We start from the raw sequence: 27,788 nt of genomic DNA on the forward strand, positions 1-27,788 counted from the left end.
TGTGGAAGATAAGTGCACTATTTCTCCACAGCGGATAAACCTTTCTTACGATCTCTTCCTCTATGATGCCGGACAACCCTTAGGTTGGAGGACTCCCCCAGCTTGGTCCTCCTCCATAGGGAAGTCATTCTCTGTATAGATGTATCTTCACCATATGATGTACAGTAGATGTTGCTCGCTCCTGCAAGTTCGATGGCGGGAAGGCTGCTTATGGCCAACCCGTAGCTTAACTTTGGTCTAGCTTCTCTATGCTGATGACAATGCACTTCCTTGTTCTGTGATGGCAACCGATGGAGAGAATGCAAAGTCTGAAGCATGTTCCTGCACCTCTTGGGGAACCCTTTCCTGTTTGCTGGTTAGGTTTTCTCCCAAGTGGTTTTCTTCATAGCTGACAATGATGAACTCCCTTGTTTTGTGATAGCAGCTGGCGGTGGGAGTGCAAAGTCTGAAGCATAATCCTGCACCTCTCAGGTGACACCTTTCCTGTTTAAAAGTTAGGATTTCTCTCTAGCGGTTTTCTTCAGTGCTAACGATGCTGCACTCCGTTTGGCTAATGCAGCCTGCATAAGGAGTGAAAGTTGAAAGTATGTTCCTGTGTCTCTCAGGGGACACCTTTCCTGTTCGCGGTTTAGGTTTTCTCCCATGTGGTTTTTTCAGAGCTGATGATGACGCACTCCCTCATTCTGCGATGGCAGCCAGCATATTCCTGTTCTTTTAGAAGTTGCTGCTCCTAAGATAGATCCTAAGATAGAAATACAGTACTAGTTTTGTGTCCTCCTTCACCTCTTCTCAGGAGGCATCCAAAGGGGATCAGAATGACTGGCTTCTCTGATCTATGAGGAGTGCTCTGCGGGACCATCTTAGAGGGCTCTGCACTTTAGACTTAACCTCCCAAGACTTCTTAGCATCAGAAGGATGAAGAACACTTTCTAGTTTTGTAAGACCATAATTTGAGTCAATCCCTCAACCAGTAAGGGATTTGAGTTCCAACTTTGGTGAGAACCCACTAAGTTAGAGATATCTGGTCCTATATATCATTAGGGAAGAGCCTTTAGTGCCTCAGGTATTAAGACAGGAGTATGTTAACACCATACAATCTTTACATGAAACTCCTTGCTGTAATATACCCACAAATCCATGGGTACTTTTACCCTTGTTCCTGTGATAGTTGCTCAACTGGCTATATATTTAAGTGGAACTATGATTCAGGCCGATGTAGAAATTCAACTCACGAGACAGTATGAATATCGTCTAAGATAGTGGTGTTGATGTGAGTGTAGAATGAAAGATACAATACCTGGCCTTCTATGCTTTTTTATCATCTTCTCTTTGGGAGTTAAGTAGCTTGGACTGGATATTAGCTGCAGGTGAGCTTCATAATTGAGCAACCATACTTTACAGCAGGTTCTGTTAAGAAGTTACACATCCCGTAAGTCTGAGGTCAAGGTCAAAAGAGCAAGTCCCGTTAAATGATTGAGGCTGGTACTTCCCTGCCACCCGCTGGTAGTTATTACTATCTTTAATCTTGTTAAATTTTAATTGTCATTCCAGAGTCGCTGAAGACATACTCTTATTAAAGGACTCTGGTGTGTATACAGTAGATAGGGAAAATTAAAATTACTTTCAAAATTTGTTATTGTTTGGAGAGATGCTAAGAGGCCACCACACTAAATTTGTTCTTTTTTGGATAAATGCTAATAGGCCACCACACTAAATTTGTGAAATTTTGGAGAGATGCTAAGGTCACCACACTAAATTTGTGATTTTTTTTTTGGAGACGTGCTAAGAGGCCACCACACTAAATTTTTATTATTTTGAGAGATGCTAAGAGGCCACCACACTAAATTTGTGATTTTTTGGAGATGCTAGGAGGCCACCACACTATTTTTTTTAATTTTTTGAGAGATGCAAAGAGGCCACCCCACTAAATTTGTGATTTTTTTTTTTTTTTGAGAGATGCTAAGAGGCCACCATACTAATTTTTTTTTTTTCATTTTTTAAGAGATATTAAGAGGTCACCACACAATTTTTTTTTTTTTTTTTTTTTTTTTTTTTGAGATGCGAAGAGGCCACCACACTAAATTTGTGATTTTTTAGAGAGATGCTAAGAGGTCACCACACTGAATTTGTAATTTTCTTGGAGAGATACTAAGAGGTCACCACACTAAATTTGTGATTTTTTTGAGAAATGCTAAGAGGTCACCACACTAAATTTGCAATATTTTTGAGAGATGCTAAGAGGCTACCACACTAAATTTGTGAAGTTTTAGAGATGCTGAGATGCCACCACATGCTTAGAAAGAGTTACGGAAGAGACATACAGTAGTTATGATTAAATTAATTTGTTTGGAGTGTCAAATTATGATATTTTAGGTCTACAGTATATAGAAGAGTAGTACAGTTTCAAAGCAAGTTGTTAAGTCTTTAGTAAACTTTAGCTAACTACTAAGAAAGAAAGAATGTGTTAAAGCGAAGCAGGTTTAATACTGTACTTTGAATCAAGTGAATAGAAAAAAGAAACTGCTATTGTTTATAGATTTTGTAAGTTTTAGTGATACAGCGATCCAGTTCCGAGTCATTAGATTCTTATGTTTGAGAACTGATACTGTACTTATTTCAGAGAAATACAGTGGTATGTGATTTTAATCATAAACGCTGAAAATAGGCTCTCTAGGAAGAAATACTAAAATAACATATGAAGTTTTGACTTCTGAAAGAGACCCCTGTGTTACTGGATTAAGCTACTAAACATATGTAGTACTTGTTTTGGTATTCAGACACTTTTCTTATTAAAGTATGTTATTTTATTCTGTTAGCACAGTTACATAAATTTTCTGATAGTATATATCTATTTCGTTTAATTTCAGACTGCAAATGCTGTAAAAAAGGTGAAGCAATTATTAGAAAAGGAGCCAAGTGCTGTAAGTACTATCTTGTTTTCTTTAGGTAATTTCATTGTAATAGTGTACAAGTATTTGATATTCTTATTGGTGGACCATCAGGTTTCACCTCATAAGAGAATTATTAGCATTCTTTAAATTTACGTTCTTCTTATGTAGTATTTAGTTCAAGAACAAGATGTTCCTGAAATGCATCAAAATTTTCTAATGAAATTTTATGTATACAGTACTGTATAGTGTATCTTCATGACATACCGTAACATAGTTGTATTTCGTCATTTTCTGTGACTCACTGTATTTTACAGTATTTTAGGTTAGTTTTATTCTCTTATACTCTTATTTTTTTTTTAAGTAAGATTTTTTTATTTCACTTTGTTTTGATTATTTTTATTAGTGTTTTATGACATGTCAGCTTATTAGTTTTTTTCAATATTTAACTTAGCCGGTGATTATATAGCTGCAACTCTGTTGCTCGACAGACAACTCTACGGTAAACACTCGCCAGCGATCGCTACACAGGTTGCGGGTGTGCCCAACAGCGCCATCTGTCGACCAGATACCCAGTTCTCAATGTAAACAAAGACTCAATTTTCTCTCTGTCGAGGTGTCGACAAGACGTACTTTACTCGCTGTTGCTAAACTGGAGTTTTTCACATCTAATTGGTGAAGTACTTTATTCTAGTTTTGAGCTTTCGCTGTGCAGGGTTTCTCTTCACACAAATCCTTGAACTCTTTTTGATAATGGATTCTTTGTTGATGACTTTTTGATAGTTTTTTTGAATTTCGCTTGACCAATTCAAAATGGCTGACCCTTCACAAGTCCCCAAATTTAGGAAGTGCAATGCTAGGGACTGTTCAAGGCGTCTTCCGAAAGCTTCTATCGACCCTCACACTGTTTGTTCCAATTGTCGGGATAAAACCTGTCAATTGGAAGATCGGTGTGAGGAGTGCGTTGGCCTTTCGGAATTCGATTTTATCGAATTTCAAAAGTATACACGTAGGCTAGAGAGAGAGAGAGTTAGGAGAAGTTCTTCTCGTTCTATTGATATATCCTCTCCTCATGCCCCACAACCTATTCCTTCCCCTGTAGTGGTTGCTCCTAACCCCCCTCCTGGCACTCAGGAACCATCGATGGCTGATATGATGCGTGCCATCCAGGCTCTGGGTGAGAGAGTTGAGTCCCTTGCTAGTGACCGTAATCAGCTCATGGCGGATGTGAAGGAGCTTAAGTGCAAAAGTGCAGTGGGAAGTGCTAAAGTGCCGAGTGATAGTGTTGTGGATAGTGTTGCGCTTGAGGGTTCGTCTGTTCGTGCCTGTCGTCCTCCTAGTCCGGGACCTCTTGCAAGCTCCCAAGTCCAGGGGAGAAGCAATGTCGTACGACACATGGGTTCGAGAGGCTTTAATCAGCGAACAGACGTTCCCTCCGTGGTATCGGGCGTATCTACCCAAGATCGCTCTTACCTAACTAAGACGAGAGAGCCCATTTATACCTCGTCTTCTGAAGGTGTTTCTCGCAAGAAACCTTGGACCAAGGTCTCGTGACCGTTAAAACGCAAGTCGGTCCCTTCAGCGCAAGTCCAACGGCCCGGTTGTAGCCACTGGGTCAGTTCGGACTCGCTGCCGTCATCCGATGACTGCTCACCGCCTAAGAGAGGCAAAGCGGTACCGCTTCAGACAGTAACACCGTCTGTCGCCGCACCTGCTCCCGTAGACCCTAAGTGGTCTCTACTGCAAGACATGCAGTCTAAACTGACGTCTCTAATGCAGGACTTTCGTGCGGAGAAGGTTGCTGCCGCACCAGCTAGTGCAGTACCTAGCCTACAACCTTCCACACGATCGGTTGTGCGTCCTGTGGACGCTGAGGTAACCTTCTCACGCACACCAGTTGAGAGAGTTCCTCCACCCATGCGTTCCAGTGTGATCTGCCAGCCGCATGTTGACGTTAAGCGACGCACGGAGGTTGCCGTTGACGTTCTGGAGGTTCAACAACCGTCAGAGTTGCTTTGTTTTGACGCGGTGCGTCAACCTCCGCAACCCAGTGTGGTTTCCACTGCGCACCCACATCAGTCCAGACAGTCTGGAGTAGACGCTGTGCGTCCCCGCGCTGCCATGGTTGTTGCCAGCTCACAGACTGGGCAGCAGTTCCATGACGTTGCGTCCGGCTCAGTCACGCATGCACCCGTGCGACCGGACTCAGCGAACCAGCCGTTACCCACGCCGTTGCCGTTTCCTCATCAGTTGTCGGATGAGGAACTTTCTGATGATGATGTTGCTGCACACACATAGATGAACCACAATCAGATTTGGACGAGCCTAAGTCTACTCAACCCTCTTTGGACTTTAGAAAAGTTTTGGCCATTTTCAAAGAGCTGTTTCCGGACCAGTTTGTTTCTGTGGCTCCTCGTTCTCCGCCGTCAGAGTTTGTGTTAGGCATGCCGTCTACCACTCCTGCCTTTACTAGACTCGTCCTCGCACGCTCGTCTAAGAGAGCTTTGCGGGTGATAGGAGAATGGTTGCAGTCCAAGAAGAGTTTAGGGAAGACAGCCTTTGCGTTTCCCCCTGCTAGACTCTCTTCTAGATCGAGCGTCTGGTATGCCTCGGCTTGGGAGTTCCTGCCTCTGCCCAGGGCGACTTCTCAAGTCTTGTAGACTCTCCCCGCCGCCTTGCCATGAGACGCTCAAAGATATGTTGGTCATCTTCGGACCTGGACCACCTTTTGAAAGGTATCTTTAGGGCCTTCGAAGTTTTTAACTTCTTAGACTGGTGTCTAGGAGCCCTAAGCAGAAAGATCTCTCCGACAGAGAAAGAGACTTCCTTGCTCATTATGTCCTGCATGGACAAGGCCGTACGTGATTGGTCTAATGAGCTTGCTGCATCTTTTGTGTCCGGAGTCCTTAAAAAGCGTGAAAACCTCTGCTCGTTCCTTTCAGCTGGAGTTACACCGTGCCAGAGATCTGAGCTTCTCTTTGCTCCTCTTTCCAAGTGCCTTTTTCCAGAAGCCCTGATTAAGGAAATAGCCGCTTCATTGGTGCAGAAGGACACTCACGATCTTGTTGCGTCCTCCGCTCGCAAAGCTCCCCCTTTGCCTACCTTGTCAGCTAGACCAAGGATGGACACTCCAGCGTCCCGTTTTATTCCGCCCTTTCGTGGCAGAGCCTCCAGCAGAGGAGGTGCTCGTGCCGAAGGGAAACGAGGAAAGAAGAAAGGATCCAAGCCCTATAAGGGCAGAGTCTGACTGCCCGCATCTTCAGACAGCAGTGGGAGCCAGACTCAAGAACTTCTGGCAGACCTGGGAGAAGAGAGGCGCAGATGCACAATCTGTGAAGTTGCTCAGAGAGGGGTACAAGATCCCTTTTTGTACGGAAACCCCCTCTAGCAACGTCTCCCATCGATCTCTCTCCCAGGTACAGAGAGGAAGACAAGAGACGAGCCTTGAAACGGGAAGTGTCTCTTTTACTAGAGAAGGGAGCGGTGGTCAAAGTCTCGGACCTTCAATCTCCGGGATTCTACAACCGACTCTTCTTGGTGTCAAAGAAGACAGGAGGGTGGAGGCCGGTGCTAGACGTCAGTGCTCTGAATGTCTTTGTCACAAAGCAGACGTTCTCCATGGAGACCACAAAGTCAGTCTTAGCAGCGGTCAGAAGGGAAGACTGGATGGTCTCTTTAGACCTAAGGGACGCCTACTTCCACGTCTCCATCCACCCGGACTCCCAACCTTTTCTGAGATTCGTTTTCGAAAAGGTTGTCTACCAGTTTCAAGCCCTGTGCTTTGGCCTAAGCACAGCTCCTCTTGTGTTTACGAGGCTGATGAGGAATGTAGCCAAATTCCTTCATTTATCGGACATCCGAGCCTCCCTCTATTTGGACGACTGGCTTCTCAGAGCTTCTTCCAGTCGTCGCTGTCTGAAGGATCTAAAGAGGACTCTAGATCTGACCAAGGAATTGGGTCTCCTTGTCAATATGGAAAAGTCACAACTGGTCCCATCCCAAACTATTGTGTATTTAGGGATGGAGATTCACAGTCTAGCTTTTCGGGCTTTTCCGTCGGCCCCCAGAATAAGCCAAGCCCAGTTATGCATCCAGAATATGCTGAAGAAGGAACAATGCTCAGTCAGGAAGTGGATGAGTCTGGTAGGGACGCTATCATCCCTGGAACAATTTGTGTCATTAGGAAGACTACACCTCCGTCCTCTTCAATACCATCTAGCTTTTCACTGGAAAAAGGACAAGACGCTAGAAGCGGTCTCGATCCCCATTTCCGAAAAGATGAAGTCTTGCCTGACTTGGTGGAAGGACAGTATCAACCTAAGAGAGGGTCTTCCCCTGGCTGTTCAGACTCCCAACCACGTTCTCTTCTCGGACGCATCGGACGTAGGCTGGGGCGCGACATTAGACGGTCGGGAATGTTCAGGACTGTGGAACTCGAGTCAAAGGATCATGCATATCAACTGCAAGGAGCTGCTGGCAGTACATCTGGCCTTGAAAAGCTTCAGGTCTCTCCTTCGAGGCAAAGTGGTGGAAGTGAACTCGGACAACACCACTGCCTTGGCGTACATCTCCAAGCAAGGAGGGACCCACTCATTGACGTTGTACGAGATCGCAAGGGACCTGCTCATCTGGTCAAAAGGTCAAAACATATCACTAGTAACGAGGTTCATCCAAGGCAACTTGAATGTCATGGCAGATTGTCTCAGTCGGAAAGGGCAAGTAATTCCAACGGAATGGACCCTCCACAAGGATGTATGCAAGAGACTTTGGGCCACTTGGGGCCAACCAACCATAGATCTCTTTGCAACCTCGATGACCAAGAGGCTCCCAATATATTGCTCACCAGTCCCGGACCCAGCAGCAATACATATAGATGCCTTTCTCCTAGATTGGTCGCATCTAGATCTATACGCATTCCCACCGTTCAAGATTGTCAACAAGGTACTGCAGAAGTTCGCCTCTCACGAAGGGACAAGGTTGACGCTAGTTGCTCCCCTCTGGCCCGCGAGAGAATGGTTCACCGAGGTACTTCGATGGCTAGTAGACGTTCCCAGAAGTCTTCCTCTAAGGGTGGACCTTCTACGTCAGCCACACGTAAAGAAGGTACACCAAAGCCTCCACGCTCTTCGTCTGACTGCCTTCAGACTATCGAAAGACTCTCGAGAGCTAGAGGCTTTTCGAAGGAGGCAGCCAGTGCGATTGCTAGAGCAAGGAGAACATCCACCCTTAGAGTCTACCAATCGAAGTGGGAAGTCTTCCGAAACTGGTGCAAGTCAGTATCTGTATCCTCGACCAGTACCTCTGTAGCTCAAATAGCTGACTTTCTCTTATACCTGAGAAAAGGACGATCCCTTTCAGCTCCCACTATCAAGGGCTACAGAAGCATGTTGGCATCGGTCTTCCGGCATAGAGGCTTAGATCTTTCCAACAATAAAGATCTTCAGGACCTCCTTAAGTCTTTTGAGACCACGAAGGAGTGTCGTTTGGTTACACCTGGTTGGAATTTAGACGTGGTACTAAGATTCCTCATGTCAGACAGGTTTGAGCCGCTACAATCAGCCTCCCTGAAAGATCTCACTTTAAAGACACTTTTCCTGGTATGCTTAGCCACAGCTAAAAGAGTCAGTGAGATTCATGCCTTCAGCAAGAACATCGGATTTTCGTCAGAAAAAGCTACATGTTCGCTACAACTTGGTTTTCTAGCCAAAAATGAGCTGCCTTCTTGACCTTGGCCGAAATCGTTCGATATTCCCAGCTTATCGAATATGGTAGGCAATGAACTAGAAAGAGTCTTATGCCCTGTGAGAGCTCTTAAGTTCTATTTAAAGCGAACTAAACCTTTACGAGGCCAATCTGAAGCTTTATGGTGTTCAGTTAAGAAACCATCTTTGCCTATGTCAAAGAATGCTTTATCCTACTTTATCAGACTGTTAATACGAGAAGCTCATTCACATCTGAGTGAGGAAGACCAAGCATTGCTTAAGGTGAGGACACACGAAGTTAGAGCTGTCGCAACTTCCGTGGCCTTTAAGCAAAATAGATCTCTGCGAAGTATAATGGACGCAACCTATTGGAGAAGCAAGTCCGTGTTTGCGTCTTTTTATCTAAAGGATGTCCAGTCTCTTTACGAGGACTGCTACACACTGGGACCATTCGTAGCAGCGAGTGCAGTAGTGGGTGAGGGCTCAACCACTACAATTCCCTAATTCTATACCCTTTTAATCTTTCTCTTGAAATGTTTTTATTGTTGTTTTTTGGGTTGTCCGGAAGGCTAAGAAGCCTTTCGCATCCTGGTTGATTTGGCGGGTGGTCAAAGTCATTTCTTGAGAGCGCCTAGATTAGGGGTTTTGATGAGGTCCTGTTGTATGGGTTGCAACCCTTGATACTTCAGATCCTAGGGGTCGATCAGCATCCTAAGAGGATCGCGAGGCTCCGTAAGGAAGACGTACTTAAAAGGCAGAGTAATTGTTCAAGTCGACTTCCTTACCAGGTACCTATTTATTTTGTTTTTGTTATTTTGATAACTTCTAAAATGAAATAAAAACTCTTAGCTCATAAAATTGTAAACATATATTGCTGGTCTCTACCCACCCCCCTGGGTGTGAATCAGCTATATAATCACCGGCTAAGTTAAATATTGAAAAATGTTATTTTGATTATAAAATAAATTTTTGAATATACTTACCCGGTGATTATAAATTAAATGACCCTCCCTTCCTCCCCAATAGAGACGCAGTGGGACGAGGAGAAAATTGAGTCTTTGTTTACATTGAGAACTGGGTATCTGGTCGACAGATGGCGCTGTTGGGCACACCCGCAACCTGTGTAGCGATCGCTGGTGAGTTTTTACCGTAGAGTTGTCTGTCGAGCAACAGAGTTGCAGCTATATAATCACCGGGTAAGTATATTCAAAAATTTATTTTATAATCAAAATAACATTTTTTTTTTTATAATGATTATAACTTTTTCAGCTGGGATTAAAAGTCGGGGTCCGTCAGCGTGGTTGCAATGGTTTAAGTTATACCTTGAATTATGCAACCGAAAAAGGAAAATTTGATGAAGAAGTTATTCAAGATGGTGAGTAGGATTAAGGTCTTCGTGGTCATGAATTAAATTTTACAATACAGTACCTAATAATTTTTCATTAAGTGCATTTAATACAAATACTTTACTGTAAAAATCTTTTGCTAAGGATTTGTTATATATTTGCCTCCCAACCCTCTTTTGATGTTCCTATTTAGTATTGAAATTCTTGTTTCTGACACAAATACAAACTTATTCTTTACCAGGAGTAACTCAGCGTAGCTGGGTGTTCACAGACACAAGAAAATTGAGCGAACTAGTAGCCAATCCCCACAGGAAGCAAATGATAATGGGAGAGGCTCCCGCTCAGCCCACAAACTCACACACTCAACCATTTTTTACTTAAGTGTCTGAGAGAATGGACGTGGAGGTAGCTCCTCCATCTTTGGTTTAACTGGCATAATTAACTTTCTCTTCTTTTTTTGCAGGTATATTTGCAGAATACTCTTATTTCACTTATCAAACTCTTACAGTATTGAAAGCATATGAATGGAGACCCTTGATTTCATTAATGAGATTGTAATTAAAGCTTGTAAGGATATAGTTAAACCCTTAGTTTCTATCAACTTTATGAAATTTCTTTTGTTCCCCTCATGGGTATGAATTTATTAAGTTTGTTTTGGTCATTGACTTTCTGCCATTCAATTTTTATTGATACTTTTTTTCAGCCACAAGGTGGATTATTTACAGTCCCTTTCGTTTGAGAATTGTGACACCTGAGAATTTGGGCTAATCCTTCTTACAGTTAGTGAGATATCAGCAATCTTTGAACTGGACAGTTCAGTGTGTTCTTTAACCATTTACCCCCAAAGGACGTACTGGTACGTTTCACTAAACCCATCCCTTTACCCCCATGGACGTACCGGTACGTCCTTGCAAAAAAATGCTATAAAAATTTTTTTTTCATATTTTTGATAATTTTTTGAAAAAATTCAGGCATTTTCCAAGGGAATGAGACCAACCTGACCTCTCTATGACAAAAATTAAGGTTGTTAGAGCAATTTAAAGAAAATATACTGCAAAATGTGCTGGGAAAAAAATAACCCCCTGGGGGTTAAGGGTTGGAAATTTCCAAAGAGCCTGGGGGTAAAAGGGTTAATTCCTTGTACAGTACAGTACTGCCAGATTTTGGAATTTGTCCCATCTTGTTTTCTCTGATTCTCATAACTCCTCTTCTTGTAAGAACTAGGTGTAACTCTTCCTCGAGGGTCAAACCCCTATTCTTGACTGCCTGATTCATGGATTTTCCTTGGATCTAGGATAGATAACGCCATTGGTTTGCTTATGCGATTATTAGAAATTTTTTCATATCGAAGTTGAAATTTTTTTTGGTGCTTTTATGATTTCACACTCTCTTATCTATCAATTTGCATACACTGCTCAGCCTCAAATAATTTTACAGTATATTGTTTCTACAAGAATACAAACCCTTGTCTTTTAATAGAAATATGGTTTTAGCATAGTGGGAACTTAATAACGATGTGTTGGTTGTTAGGGGTTGGTGGCTAGCAATCGGCGCCACCTTGCCAGCACATTAAGTAGCCACTCTAATTTCAGGTACAGAGCAGGAGGAATATATTTTCTGGGCTAAATAAAGCTTGGCTGTTATTTTAAGGAACTTTCTTTTTCTCTTTTCAAGTTGACTGCATCTGCTTTTGATGGAGAATCCATACATAGGCATGCAAAGCTGTCCTAGTAAACCTTGCTACAATTGTTGCAGGTTTATGAGCTGGCAGGGCGTGGATCACTATTCTTTCTGATTATTTTGCAGTCATCCCCTTGTGACGAGTGCAGGTTGTGGCCGCTTTCGCAGTAGAAGAAAGAAGAGCGTTAACAGTGATTCTTTGGCTTCGGGGTATCCTCCCAATCCAAAGATAACTAATGGGTTTCGCTTCTCGCTCTCTGGTACTCAAACCACTAAGGCTGTTTTATCATCTTTCCCCATAGAAGGAGAATAGAAAAGGGGACATTTCCTGCCCTTCTTGAAGTGAGCCCGCAGGTGTATTAGTGGATGACAACGTTTCTGGGGACCTGGTCCTATTTAAGAAAAATACAACTTACTTTACAATATTTTATATTTCTGAACTCTTAAAGGATTTAGCTTAAAGGATTTTTTTCCTTAAATGAGAACTTGTGCTGCCAGATGAGGAAGAAGGGAAATACATACATACATACATATACCATGGCACTTCCCCCAATTTTGGGGGGTAGCCGACATCAACAAAGAAACAAAAACAAAAAGGAGACCTCTACTCTCTACGTTCCTCCCAGCCTAACAAGGGACTCAACCGAGTTCAGCTGGTACTGCTAGGGTGTCACAGCCCACCCTCCCACATTATCCACCACAGATGAAGCTTCATAATGCTGAATCCCCTACTGCTGCTACCTCCGCGGTCATCTAAGGCATCGGAGGAAGCAGCAGGGCCTACCGGAACTGCGTCACAATCGCTCGCCGTTCATTCCTATTTCCACCCAAACCTTGGCCTTCCTCTAGTACTTCTCCCATCAACTCTTGCATTCATCACCTTCTTTAGCAGACATCCATTTTCCATTCTCTCAACATGGCCAAACCACCTCAACACATTCATATCCACTCTAGCTGCTAACTCATTTCTTACACCCATTCTCACTCTCACCACTTTGTTCCTAACCCTATCTACTCGAGATACACCAGCCATACTCCTTAGACACTTCATCTCAAACACATTCAATTTCTGTCTCTCCATCACTTTCATTCCCCACAACTCCGATCCATACATCACAGTTGGTACAATCACTTTCTCATATAGAACTCTCTTTACATTCATGCCCAACCCTCTACTTTTTACTACTCCCTTAACTGCCCCCAACATTTTGCAACCTTCATTCACTCTCTGACGTACATCTGCTTCCACTCCACCATTTGCTGCAACAACAGACCCCAAGTACTTAAACTGATCCACCTCCTCAAGTAACTCTCCATTCAACATGACATTCAACCTTGCACCACCTTCCCTTCTCGTACATCTCATAACCTTACTCTTACCCACATTAACTCTCAACTTCCTTCTCTCACACACTCTTCCAAATTCTGTCACTAATCGTCCAAGCTTCTCTGTGTCTGCAACCAGTACAGTATCATCCGCAAACAACAACTGATTTACCTCCCATTCATGGTCATTCTCGTCTACCAGTTTTAATCCTCGTCCAAGCACTCGACCATTCACCTCTCTCACCACTCCATCAACATACAAGTTAAACAACCACGGCGACATCACACATCCCTGTCTCAGCCCCACTCTTACCGGAAACCAATCACTCACTTCATTTCCTATCCTAACACATGCTTTACTACCTTTGTAGAAACTTTTCACTGCTTGTAACAACCTTCCACCAACTCCATATAACCTCATCACATTCCACATTGCTTCCCTATCAACTCTATCATACGCTTTCTCCAGATCCATAAACGCAACATACACCTCCTTACCTTTTGCTAAATATTTCTCGCATATCTGCCTAACTGTAAAAATCTGATTCATACAACCCCTACCTCTTCTAAAACCACCCTGTATTTCTTAGATTGCATTCTCTGTTTTATCCTTGATCCTATTAATCAATACTCTACCATACACTTTTCCAACTACGCTTAACAAACTAATACCTCTTGAATTACAACACTCATGCACATCTCCCTTACCCTTATATAGTGGTACAATACATGCACAAACCCAATCTACTGGTACCATTGACAACACAAAACACATATTAAACAATCTCACCAACCATTCAAGTACAGTCACACCCCCCTCCTTCAACATCTCAGCTCTCACACCATCCATACCAGATGCTTTTCCTACTCTCGTTTCATCTAGTGCTCTCCTCACTTCATCTATTGTAATCTCTCTCATTCTCATCTCCCATCACAGGCACCTCAACAGCAATTATATCTGCCTCCCTATTATCCTCAACATTCAGTAAACTTTCAAAATATTCCGCCCACCTTTTCCTTGCCTCATCTCCTTTTAACAACCTTCCATTTCCATCTTTCACTGTCTCTTCCATTCTTGAGCCAGCCTTCCTTACTCTCTTCACTTCTTTCCAAAACTTCTTCTTATTCTCTTCATATGAATGACCTAATCCCTGACCCCACCTCAGGTCAGCTGCCCTCTTTGCCTCACGTAACTGGGATTAAAGAAATACTGTACCTTAAGAACTAACAGTCAATGCTAGATGGATTTCACCAGTCCATGATTTGTTGACTGTACAGTTAGAATCGAAAGAACGCTGACAATCTGGAAATCTTTCGTCAGATGTCTCTAGTGTTCCCATGACAAAACAGATAAGTAGTTGCTCTTCTTACAACTACTATGAAATGGTGGAATATTCTCCAACCTTAGCGAATCAAAGACAGTAAAGGGCTGTCTTTGTCAGCAAAAGCATACAAAAGTTACAAATTGAGTTGCCATATTTCATTCTGTTATCATTTGATGTCTCGAGTATCCACTACAAATACTAAATACACACAAACACATACTCACACACACACACACACACACACACATATATATATATATATATATATATATATATATATATATATATATATATATATATATATATATATATATATATATATATATATATATATATTAATATATATATATATATATATATATATATATATATATATATATATATATATATATATATATATATATATATATATATATATATATATACTGTATATATACTATATATATATACAGTGGAACCTCTACATCCGAACGTATCTACATCCGAATTTTCCAACATCCGAAGTAAAATTCGAGCAAATTTTTGACTCTACACCCGAATTTTATTTCGACACACGAAGTAAGCAATTTTCGTCGTACCAGTTGTATCCGAATTTTTCGACACGCGAAGTACAATTCGAACACGTTCCTACTCTACACCCGAATGTTTTTTTTCGACACCCGAAGTAAACAATACTCGTACGCGTAGTTGGTGCTCATAGCGCCCGAAGTGTTTTTTATTTCCGCCGATAGAAGGCAGCACTTCGACCTCGGAGGGACCCTCAATTAGCGCGGCTCGGGTCAGTCCTCTGTTCTCGTCGGCTTCTTGCGGTTGTGCCCTGTGCGTTCTGCTATTAACTGTGTTTTAATCGTGAGTTTTTACGTGCATCCTTTAACAGTAATTTACGTAAAGTATGGGTCCTAAAAGGCTTAGTTTTGCAAGTGGTAGTGGTAGTGGTGAGAAAAGGAAGAAGGAAATGCTTTCTTTAGACGTAAAGCAGGAAATTATTGAAAAACATGAGCGTGGCGTCCGCGTGAGTGAACTTGCTAAACAGTATGGAGTGAACTTGCAAAACAGTATGGCCGTAATATGTCGACGATCTCGACAATCCTTAAACAGAAGGAAGCTATTAAAGCAGTGAAACCTTCTAAGGGGATCACCATTTTTTCAAAACGCCGTAGCCCTATCATAGAAGAGATGGAACTTCTGCTAGTGTGGATCAAGGACAGAGAGATCGTTGGCGACACCATCACCGAGACCGTCATCTGCGAGAAGGCACACGCCATCTTTACGGACTTGAAGGAGGAGAGCTCTGGGGGTGATGCTGGGGAGAGTTCAACCGAACCTTCCTCAGATGATTTCAAGGCATCTCGTGGCTGGTTTGAGAAATTTAAGAAACGGTCCGGGATTCATTCAGTTGTTCGCCACGGAGAGGCTGCTAGTGCGGACACAAAGGCTGCAGCTGACTTTGTCAAGAACTTCGAAAGGATCGTGCTGGAAGGAGGCTACGTAGAGCAGCAAGTGTTTAATTGTGATGAAACCGGGCTGTTTTGGAAGAAGATGCCCAGTCGAGTATACATCACCGCCGAAGAGAAGAAATTGCCTGGGCATAAGCCAATGAAGGATCGGTTGACTCTTGCCCTATGTGCCAACGCTAGCGGGGACTTTAAAGTCAAGCCCTTACTGGTTTACCATTCCGAGAACCCTAGGACCTTTAAGGCACACAACGTCGATATGGACCAGCTTCATGTTTTCTGGCGATCCAACTCGAAGGCCTGGGTCACTAGGCAGTTCTTTGTGCAATGGGTTAACCAAGTTTTCGGCCCTTCTGTGAAGAAGTATCTTCATGAACAGAAATTGCCTTTAAAGTGCCTGCTATGCCTTGACAATGCACCCGCTTGAAGATGATATCTTCGATGAATTTAAGTTCATAAAGGTCCTGTATCTTCCACCGAATACCACCTCTATCCTCCAGCCCATGGACCAGCAAGTCATCTCTAATTTTAAGAAGCTGTGCACCAAGCACTTATTTAAGCAGTGCTTTAATGTCACGCAAAGCACCAACTTAACTTTGCGTGAATTTTGGAGGAGCCACAGTAATAGATGTCTGAGTGAGTGGGGTACCTAGCTACTCCCCCTACCCCCTGCTAGCTAGTGGGATGGGTATTTAACCCAAGGTAAATTTTAATGGCTCATCCTTTCAGCTTCACCGAAAGAATACCCCCTATAAATAGCTAAAGGTTTGTATTGTTAGGAAAAGTGCAAATTACTTCCAAATTTGTTATATTTTATCTTTGCCATATGTTGTCCATCACAGAAAATGAGACCTTCCAAATTTTCTTACTTACCATTACACTCATTTATAAAGCTTAGTCTTTAATTAGTGAAAAAAAAAGATACAGTATAGTCAAAGCACGATAGCATATAGGCCTATTTGCTCATCCCTTTTTTCCTCTATGGATGCATGGACCATATCGGTGTGTATGATAATAAGGTGCAATGCAACGCAACAGACATAAATGAGGCAACCACACAATCTCCTAATGAAAGGATAGGAAAGCAGAGGAAGAAAATAGCCTAAAAGAACATAATGTATTTTGCTGATAGTTTGATCTTACATTGAATTTATAAGGATGGAAAGATAATGCATAGACTCTCAGCAGGACCGCCATGAATTGTATTATGTTGTTATAGGAGAGTACGTCTTAACACGGATATAAATACAATATTAGAATAAATCTTTAATATAACCTTGGGCTGGAATAATTTTATAAAGGGAGAGAAGTTGCTTAATTATGAGGGGAAAGATGTAAGAATATGAAGGAAAATTAATAGGCTGAAGTAAGTGAATTTTGGGTTAAGAAATTTTGAGAAAACCATGAGAATAAGCTATAGAATGTAGTACAAGGCACAGTGTAGATAAATGCTGATATTCTCTTAAACATGGCATATTTGCCATTATCTGGAACCCCAAAATTAAGAATTGGACAGTAGCCATTTTACAGTATTTCAAATTTGGGGCCTAATCAATACCTACACTAGCTGAGGTGATTTCTGGCTGGTAGCTAAAAGTAAGTTTTTTTTTTTTTTTTACCTGTGTTAAGAAGCCATAATTTTGTCTTCTTCAACTAGTTCAATAAGAGAAAAAAAGCCAATACAGTATGCAGTACTATAACTTTTTAGCAAAATTAAATTTTCAATATTAAACTTAGCCGGTGATCATATATGCTGCAACTCTGTTGCTCGACAGAAAAACCTACGGTCAAAATACGCCAGCGATCGCTATGCAGGTGGGGGTGTACATCAACAGCGCCATCTGTCGAGCAGGTATTTAGTACTCCAAGTAAACAAAGAACCAATTTTCTCTCTGTCGGGCTACCGGCAAGACCTACTAATACGCTGTTACTAACTGGATTTGTTTTCACAACTATTTGGTGAAGTACACTATTCTAGTTTTGAGCTTTCGCTATGCAGGTGTTTTATCTTCATCTCAAAACTTGAACTCGTTTTGGATAGATTTAATTATGGTGACAAAGAGAGTATGGACTCTCTTTCACTTTTAAATGGCCGACCCTTCCCTTAGACGGAAGTGTGTTTAGGTTTTTAGTAATTTTGCTTAACACGTTATAGATCTATATATTTTATATCTCTCCGCCTTTATTAGGCCTCTTCGATTAACTTTCCATTTATTATAAACATATAAAAATAAATTTTTATGTTTTGTTTATATGCGACCTTTCCTGATAGTAGGCGGTCCTAACTTGGAACCGAAGTTAATCAACGTTGAGCCCGTTATATCGTATTTAGCCTTTAAAGAATTTAAAACTTTTTAAATTTAATGTTTTATGAAAGAATTTCTTTGATAGTCTTCATACTGTTTTCAAAGATGAACTAACGTTTAGTTTTTTAAACTACGCAGTTGTTGACGTTTAGGACGTTCAACATGCGCTCTATCGTTACGATAGAGAGAGTGTACAGTGAACCCTCGCTACTTCGCGGTTCGACCATCGCGGATTCACCACTTCGCGGATTTTTTCCATAACCCATATATATATATATATATATATATATATATATATATATATATATATATATATATATATATATATATATATATATATATATATATATATATATATATATATATATATATATATATATATATATATATATATATATATATATATATATATATATATATATATATATATATATATATATATATATATATATATATATATATGTATGCATGTATTTGTGTATATATGTATGTATGTATATATGTAGGTATGTATATGTGTATACATATAAATATATACTGTATATATATATATACACACACACACACACACACACACACATATATATATATATATATATATATATATATATATATATATATATATATATATATATATATATATATATATATATATCTAAAGTAGGAAGATGTGATGTAGTTCTAAGGGAATAGTATGGGAAATATGTCTGGGTAATAAGCAAAGCTCTACCTCCAGTTTGTTTCTTTATTATGATCAGAGTTAAATGTAAACAAAACATTGGTTGCCATTTTTTAACGTGCTTTTTAGCATGTTTAGGAAACGCATGATATAAAATTGCCTTTAATATTTGTGCCTGTTTTAGTTTAGGGTACTGTAGTACATGCATTAAGTGTTCTGTACATTAAAGGGTAGTTGTTAACAGTACTACGTACAAGGGAAGGTTTTAAAAGTCTGAATATACATGTTGAATAAATAGGTAAATATGGTGTCACTACTTCGCGGATTTTCACCTATCGCGGCCGCGTCTGGAACCTATCTACCGCGATAAACGAGGGTTCACTGTATCACGGTTTCACGTTGCAGTAAGAGTAAATCGATTCTGACGTTTCGTTCATTCTTTCTTAGCTTAAATGTTTTAAATTCTAAATTAAAGGAACTTTTTATTTGGAAAACCTTTCAGTTTTTTCCTTTAGTCAAATAACATGTTTTTTTTGACGATATATAATTGGGCTCTTCTCTTAGGTGCGAAATCAAGAGAGAAAGAGAGAGAGAGATAGAGACGGAGGGAGAGAGAGGAGAGAAAACGTTCCGTTCAAGCGGGTAACGTTGTTCTCGTGTTACTCTCCTCCCTAGTTGCTGTACGGGGAAGAAGGTAAAACGTTTCTAGGGTTTTATTCTTGTCCCCAGGCTATGTGCGGTGAGAGATTGTAAACGTAGTTTATTTGAACTAGTGTTTAGTCTCTTTCCCAGCCACTGAATTTTTTATCTTTATATATGTTTTCTGTTTTTTGCTAGTATTAATGAGCTGCATTATACGACTGATTTCGCAATTACTACCTTTTAATGAAGGGTAGAATTGCGTGTTTCAGGTAGAAATCAGTAAAAGTTTCGATTTCAGTGAAATAAGTGCAAAACAGAAAATCGAAGTGATAAAGTGATATGCGCAAAGTGTTACAGTGTTGCGTCCGAGGGTTCGTCTGTTCGTGCCTGTCGTTCACCTAGTCCGGGACCTCTTGCAAGCTCCCAAGCCCAGGGGAGAAGTAATGTCGAACGACTTATGGGTTCGTCAGGCCTTGATCAACGAACAGACGTTTTCCCTCCGTGGTTTCGGGCGTATCTACCCAAGATCGCCCCACCCACGCAAAGACAAGAGAGCCCATTTATTTCTCGTCTGCGGAAGAGGTTTCTCGTAAGAAACCATGGACCAAGGTCTCGCAGCTTATTAAGCGCAAGTCGGTCCCTTCCGCGCAAGTCCAACGGCCCAGTTGTAGCCACTGGGTCAGTTCGGACTCGCTGCAGTCTTCCGACGACTGCTCACCTCCTAAGAGAGGCAAAGCGGTACCGCATCAGGCAGTCACACCGTCTGTTGCCGCACCTGCTCCTGTAGACCCTAAGTGGTCTTTGCTGCAGACCATGCAGTCTCAGTTAACGTCATTGATGCGGGACTTTCGTGCGGAGAAGGTTGACACTGCACCAACCTCTAGCCTACAACCAACACGGTTGTGCGTCCTGTGGACGCTGAGGCGACCTTCTGCCGCACTCCAGCTGAGAGAGTCCCGCCACCCATGCGTTCCAGTGTACCCTGCCAGCCGCATGTTGACGTTCAGTAACGCACGGAACCTTCCGTTGACGTTCGCGAGGTACAACAACAGTCTAAGTTGTTTTGTTTTGATGCGGTGCGTCAACCTCCGCATTCTAGAGTTGTTTTGACTGCTCAGTATAGACAGTCAAAGCAGTCTCGAGTGAACACTGTATGTCCTCACGCACCTGTTGTGGTTGACAGTTCAGTTGTTGACAGTTCACAGACTGTCAAGCAGTTACATGACGTTGCCTTCTGGTCTGCTACTAATGCACCAGTGAGAGACTCACTGAGATAACCTAGCTTTTATTGGACAAGGTTCCTGTAGATGAGAAAGTGCTGTTCTCCCTCCTACTGATATTCCCTTGAGGACTCTCTCATTTGGAGAGGAGCCTTAAGCTGCTTAGCCTCCGATGGACTTTAATTAAATCATGATGATTTTTTAAGGATCTTCGTTCGGATCTTGTAACTGCTGCTCCTCGTTCGCCTAAACGTCAGAACTTACACTAGGCCTAGCTACTTCGAAGCCGTTGTTTTTAAGCTAGTGCTCTCTCGCTCTCCTAGAGAGCGTTACGTTGGCTAGGCGACTGGTTTTTGCACCAGGGGGAGTTTTAGGGATACAGCCTTTGATTTCCCTTCTTTTAAACTGGCTTATAGAGCGAGAGTCTGATAGGACACGTGAGAAGTTCTCGGCTTGGGAGTTCATGCCTCTGCCCAGATAGACTTCTCAATTCTGGTAGACTCGCCCTGGCGCCTAGCCAGGAGACGCTCCAAGTTGTTTACAGGACAACTTCTCAACTTTTGTCGAGCCTTTGAAGTTTTGCTGTACTATTATGTCACACATAACAAGGCTTTCAGGGATGGTAAATGGTTCCGCCTCAGTCGCTAACCCCGTCTGTTGCCACACCTGCTCCCGTAGACCCTAAATGGGCTTTGCTGCAAGACATGCAGTCCAAGCTTGCGTCCTTGATAGAGGACTTTAATGCGGAGAAGAACCTTCTGGCCAACAACCTTCCAACCGGTTGGTTGTGTGCCCTGTTGACGCTGAGGTAACCTACTCGCGTCTGCCAGTTGAGGTGGTTCCTCCTTCTGGCCAACAACCTTCCAACCGGTCGGTTGTGCGCCCTGTTGACGCTGAGGTAACCTACTCGCGTCTGCCAGTTGAGGTGGTTCCTCCACCGATGCGACCCAGTGTGGGTTGCCAGTCGCACGTTGACGTTAAGCGACGCTCGGAGGTGGTTGTTGACGTTCAGGACGTTCAACAACCAGCAGAGGTGACTTGTTGTGACGCAGTGCGTCAACCTAAGCAACCCGGTAGGGTGTTGACTGCACAACCCAGACAGTCTAGACCAGGGGTGGCCAACCTTTTATTTACCATACACCAATTTTTTTCACTTCTAATTCAGATGCGCCACACAAACTTTAACCCCCTTTCAATCCCTCAACTATGGTGATTTGGACATATTTGGCTTTAATACATATAATAATATGATATATATATATATATATATATATATATATATATATATATATATATATATATATATATATATATATATATATATATATATATATATATATATATATATATATATATATATATATATATATATATGTCTTTATACATATATATATATATATATATATATATATATATATATATATATATATATATATGTCTTTATACATATATATATATATATATATATATATATATATATATATATATATATATATATATATATATATATATATATATATATATATATATATATATATATATATATATATATATATAAATTAATATGTGTGTGTGTGCGCGGACAGATGTAGCAGCTGTAAAGGGAATGATTTAACATGGATACAAAGTAAAGTGTACCTACTTTATTGACACTGAATTTGCATTGATAATATTCATTAGTTATTCCTGAAAGTACAAATAAAAATATATGAACATAATTAGCAGTTTTAAAGAAAAGTAATTTCACATGCAGGAAAAATAAACATAACTATGTTTAATGAGACTTTTGACTTTGCCTTGCTTTCACTAAATCTTTAATACTAGCAGGTAAATTAGTAACTGAGAGCAACAGACAGTTCAGATTTGAATCGGATAGTCGCGACCTCACTTCTTGAACATTTTCATGGATGAAAATATTTGCTCGCATCTGTATGTTGTTACAAAGCTACAGGCATAACTTTGGGTAAATTTTCTAAATTCTGGAAAATGTTCACTTGTTTATAATTGCCAAAAATAAGCATTTCAGATGCACTTGGGAGTGAGGGAAATTCATTGAATTTACTCTTCAGCACTGAATTTGCTTTTAGACCAATAAGCTCCATCTGTATATTACTAGGCATCTTCAGAATGTTATGTTCAGTAAGTGAAAATGGATTTATAAATGCAACCATGCAATCTTCTTCAGCAAAATCACTAAAACGACTATCAAAGGCCTCTCGTAGTAATATGATTTTTTCAATGTCTTCTGTAACGTTGGTATATGATTAAGGTATTATATATGTCTAAAATCTAACACATATATAGAAATGGTGTATTTTGAATAATTAAAAGAAAAAAATGCAGGACATAGCTGAAGGTCCCCTTAAATTATTTTTTTTTTTCTAATAATCAGTAGTATTTTTGGTATTATTTTTTTATGAGCGGGCTTGGTTTTTTTATTATCTCTGGGGTAGCCTATAGTGCGCCACTTGTAATCGTGCAATGCGCCACTGTTGGCGCATGCGCCATAGGTTGGCCACCCCTGGTCTAGACAGTTTCGGGTTGACGCTGTACTTCCTCGCGCACCCATGGTTGTTGACAGTTCACAGACTGTGCAGCAGTGCCATGATATTGCGTCCGGCTCCGTCACGCACCCACCAGTGCGACCGGATTCAGCGAGTCAGACGTTGCCCACACCGTTGCCGTTTCCTCATCAGTTTCGGATGAGGAACCCTCTGATGAGGACGTTGCTGAACAAGACGATCAGCCCCCAGCCCTGCTATCCATCCAGAAGATGCTGAAGAAGGAACGCTGCCCAGTCAGGCTGTGGATGAGTCTGGTAGGGACACTGTCATCCGTGGATCAATTTGTGTCACTAGGAAGACTACACCTCCGTCCTCTTCTATACCATCTAGCTTTTCACTGGAAAAAGGACAAGACGCTAGAAGCGGTCTCGATCCCGGTTTCCGGAAAGATAAAGTCTTGTCTGACTTGGTGAAAGGACTATATCAACCTTAGAGAGGGTCTTCCCCTGACTGTTCAGACTCCCAACCACGTTCTCTTCTCGGACGCATCGGACGTAGGCTGGGGTGCGACATTAGACGGTAGGGAATGCTCGGGATTATGGAACTCGAGTCAAAGGACAATGCATTTCAACTGCAAGGAGCTACTGGCAGTACGTCTGACCTTGAAAAGCTTCAGGTCTCTCCTTCAAGGCAAAGTGGTGGAGGTGAACTCGGACAACACCACGGCTTTGGCGTACATCTCCAAGCAAGGAGGGACCTACTCTCTGACATTGTACGAGATCGCAAGGGACCTACTCACCTGGTCAAAAGGTCTAGACATATCACTAGTAACGAGGTTCATCCAAGGCAACTTGAATGTCATGGCAGATTGTCTCAGTCGGAAGGGACAAATAATTCCAACAGAATGGACCCTCCACAAGGATGTATGCAAGAGACTTTGGGCCACCTGGGGCCAGCCAACCATAGATCTCTTCGCAACCTCGATGACCAAGAGGCTCCCAATATTTTGCTCACCAATCCCGGACCCAGCAGCAGTTCATATAGATGCCTTTCTACTAGATTGGTCACATCTAGATCTACAGTATATGCATTCCCTCCGTTCAAGATTGTCAACAAGGTACTGCAGAAGTTCGCCTCTCACGAAGGGACAAGGTTGACGCTAGTTGCTTCCCTCTGGCCCGCGAGAGAATGGTTCACCGAGGTACTTCGATGGCTAGTAGACGTTCCCAGAACACTTCCCCTAAGGGTGGACCTTCTACGTCAGCCACGCGTAAAGAAGGTACACCAAGGCCTCCACGCTCTTCGTCTGACTGCCTTCAGACTATCGAAAGACTCTCGAGAGCTAGAGGCTTTTCGAAGGAGGCAGCCAGTGCGATTGCTAGAGCAAGGAGAACATCCACCCTTAGAGTCTACCAATCGAAGTGGGAAATCTTCCGAAACTGGTGCAAGTTAGTATCCGTATCCTCGACCGTACCTCTGTAACTCAAATAGCTGACTTTCTCTTATATCTGAGGAAAGAACGATCTCTTTCAGCTCCCACTATCAAGGGTTACAGAAGCATGTTGGCATCAGTCTTCCGTCACAGAGGCTTAGATCTTTCCAACAATAAAGATCTACAGGACCTCCTTAAGTCTTTTGAGACCACGAAGGAGCGTCGTTTGGTTACACCTGGTTGGAATTTAGACGTGGTACTAAGATTCCTTATGTCAGACAGGTTCGAACCGCTACAATCAGCCTCCCTGAAAGATCTCACCTTAAAGACTCTTTTCCTGGTATGCTTAGCCACAGCTAAAAGAGTCAGTGAGATTCATGCCTTCAGCAAGAACATCGGATTCTCATCCGAAACGGCTACATGTTCTACAACTTGGTTTTCTAGCCAAACACGAGCTGCCTTCTCGGCCTTGACCAATATCGTTCGATATTCCAAACTTATCGTATGGTTGGAAATGAACTAGAAAGAGTCTTATGTCCTGTAAGAGCTCTTAAGTTCTTTTTAAAAAACCTTTACGAGGCCCGTCTGAAGCTTTATGGTGTTCAGTTAAGAATCCATCTTTGCCTATGTCAAAGAATGCTTTATCCTATTTTATCAGACTGTTAATACGAGAAGCTCATTCCCATCTGAATGAGGAAGACCAAGCTTTGCTGAAGGTAAGGACACACGAAGTTAGAGCTGTCGCAACTTCCGTGGCCTTTAAACAAAATAGATCTCTGCAAAGTATAATCGACGCAACCTATTGGAAAAGCAAATCAGTGTTCGCGTCTTTTTATCTTAAGAATGTCCAGTCTCTTTACGAGAACTGCTACACTCTGGGACCATTCGTAGCAACGAGTGCAGTAGTGGGTGAGGGCTCAACCACTACAATTCCCTAACCTTTTTAATCTTTCTCTTGAAATGTTTTATTATTGTTTTTGGGTTGTCCGGAAGGCTAAGAAGCCTTTCGCATCCTAGTTGATTTGGCGGGTGGTCAAAGTCATTTCTTGAGAAGCGCCTAGATTAGAGGTTTTGATGAGGTCCTGTTGTATGGGTTGCAACCCTTGATACTTCAGATCCTAGGGGTCGCTCAGCATCCTAAGAGGATCGCGAGGCTCCGTAAGGAAGACGTACTTAAAAAGGCAGAGTAATTGTTCAAGTCGACTTCCTTACCAGGTACTTATTTAGATTATGTTTGTTATTTTGGATAACTGCTAAAATGAAATACAAAATACTTAGCTCATAATAATGTAAACATGTAATGCTGGTCTCTACCCACCCCCCTGGGTGTGAATCAGCTTATATGATCACCGGCTAAGTTTAATATTGAAAAATGTTATTTTTATTAATAAAATAAATTTTTGAATATACTTACCCGGTGATCATATATTAAAGGACCCTCCCTTCCTCCCCAATAGAGACCCAGTGGACCGAGGAGAAAATTGGTTCTTTGTTTACTTGGAGTACTAAGTACCTGCTCGACAGATGGCGCTGTTGATGTACACCCCCACCTGCATAGCGATCGCTGGCGTATTTTGACCGTAAGTTTTTCTGTCGAGCAACAGAGTTGCAGCATATATGATCACCGGGTAAGTATATTCAAAAATTTATATTATTAATAAAAATAACATTTTTCAGAGATTGCAATTGATTAACTTTTTTTCTTACTGCACAGTACTTCTATTGTATAATAAGAAATACACAAAACAACAACGTAATCACTTGTTAATGACCTTGGCATCATTGCCTCTGTGGTAATTTGCCCATGGTTTTAACGGGGTATAAGTATACTGTACAGTAATCATTTCCTACTTATGGACCAGAAATTTTGATTACTTGTGTAATGGAGAATAAATCCATTAATTCTAATGACAATTGAAAAAACTAGGTGTACTTGTATTTTTTCTTACCTTGCCAGTTGTATACTGTACTTCATTAAAAAGGCTAACAGAGATTTGGGTCCTCATGATTTAAAATTGCATAGAGTTTGTTGTCTGTTACTTTTAAAAATATGCCAGCAAGTCTTTCTAGAACGGTGGCAGTATACTAATTTTTTGGTGGAGGTTCATGGAAACTATTTTTTCAGGTGTCCGAGTAATCATCGATAAGAAAGCTCAGCTGACATTACTTGGGACAGAGATGGATTATGTAAAATCGAAGCTTTCTGAAGAGTTTGTGTTCAATAATCCTAATATTAAGGGCACTTGTGGTTGTGGGGAAAGTTTTTCTGTATAGTATTTTAGAGAATTTTCAAAAGTAGAAAATTTTGTGATACTTTTCAAAGAAAGGTACAGTATACTGTACATATTTTATAAAAATGTATATGGTTTAGGCTATGATGTACTCAGCACTGCAATAGGTACTTGTAGTCGGGTATTGAGATTAGTTTGGTTTTTATAAGTACCTACTTTGTCTACCTAATATTCTATTAACCACTTCTTCATTGTATAGGGACTTGAACTGAAGCGTAAATATATCATCCTTAGTTGATGCTTTCAAATAGTGACTTGTCATTATTTTTAAGGGGTCAGTATTTTGTTATTATCTGTCATTAGTTATTTTCATTACATATATTTCTCCATAATTTCTTCAAGTGTGTTTGTACTTTCATCTGTTCACCTTAATAAAGTAATTGATTCACAAAGATTGATTATTTCAACTCTGGTAGTTAACTAAATTTTGTTGTATTTAGTGCTCATTTTTTATTTCAATTAATTCAGATTGATATCCCCAAAATAAATCGATTAATACAATATGTTGAAATGCTATATCATACCAAGACTATATATGGTGTATTTTTTTATAGGTGATTTAGAAAGCCGTTTCCATCAAAATGTTCATTTGAAGTTTTAGGTTAGTGTCGTTTGCGGCTACCCAGTTTCATAAGCAATGGTGCTACCAGCATTGACTAGTGAGCCAGAATTTTATTAAAATGTAAAATTACTTCACATAAGCTATCATTATAGTTCCCATTACTGTAGTTGATTTTTTTTAAATATGACTTCTCTTGGATTTTAAAAAGCATAAAGACAGATGAAATACATATACCTGATGATTAAAGATTATACAGAAGATAGTATTGTATTTGATAGTTTGGTCTAAGTTTATACTTGAAGTTTTATTCTTACTAACGGAATAATGCACAGTATATGGTGTGTTTAGTAATGACAGCTTGAAGATTTAGATAATGAGTACAACAAATTGAATAACATGTTTTTTTCACATTTTCATTAAAGGAAATTTAC

At 41.0% G+C, this 27,788-nt stretch overlaps 1 protein-coding gene across 1 annotated transcript in view; it reads left to right on the plus strand.

Annotated features, from left to right (window-relative positions):
• MagR (Iron-sulfur cluster assembly 1 homolog MagR) overlaps positions 1 to 27,788 on the plus strand; it is a 31,981-nt gene that overhangs the window by 4,019 nt on the left and 174 nt on the right. Inside the window, exons 2-4 of the mRNA XM_068350748.1 lie at positions 2,868 to 2,921; positions 9,860 to 9,965; positions 26,630 to 27,788. The exon at positions 26,630 to 27,788 is cut by the window's right edge and continues 174 nt beyond it. Coding sequence (XP_068206849.1) covers positions 2,868 to 2,921; positions 9,860 to 9,965; positions 26,630 to 26,778 — 309 coding nt within the window. The 3' untranslated portion in view covers positions 26,779 to 27,788. The remainder of the gene's footprint in view (positions 1 to 2,867; positions 2,922 to 9,859; positions 9,966 to 26,629) is intronic.

This window comes from Palaemon carinicauda, chromosome 27, assembly GCF_036898095.1.
Source record: "Palaemon carinicauda isolate YSFRI2023 chromosome 27, ASM3689809v2, whole genome shotgun sequence".
NCBI classification, from domain to species: Eukaryota; Metazoa; Arthropoda; class Malacostraca; order Decapoda; family Palaemonidae; genus Palaemon; species Palaemon carinicauda.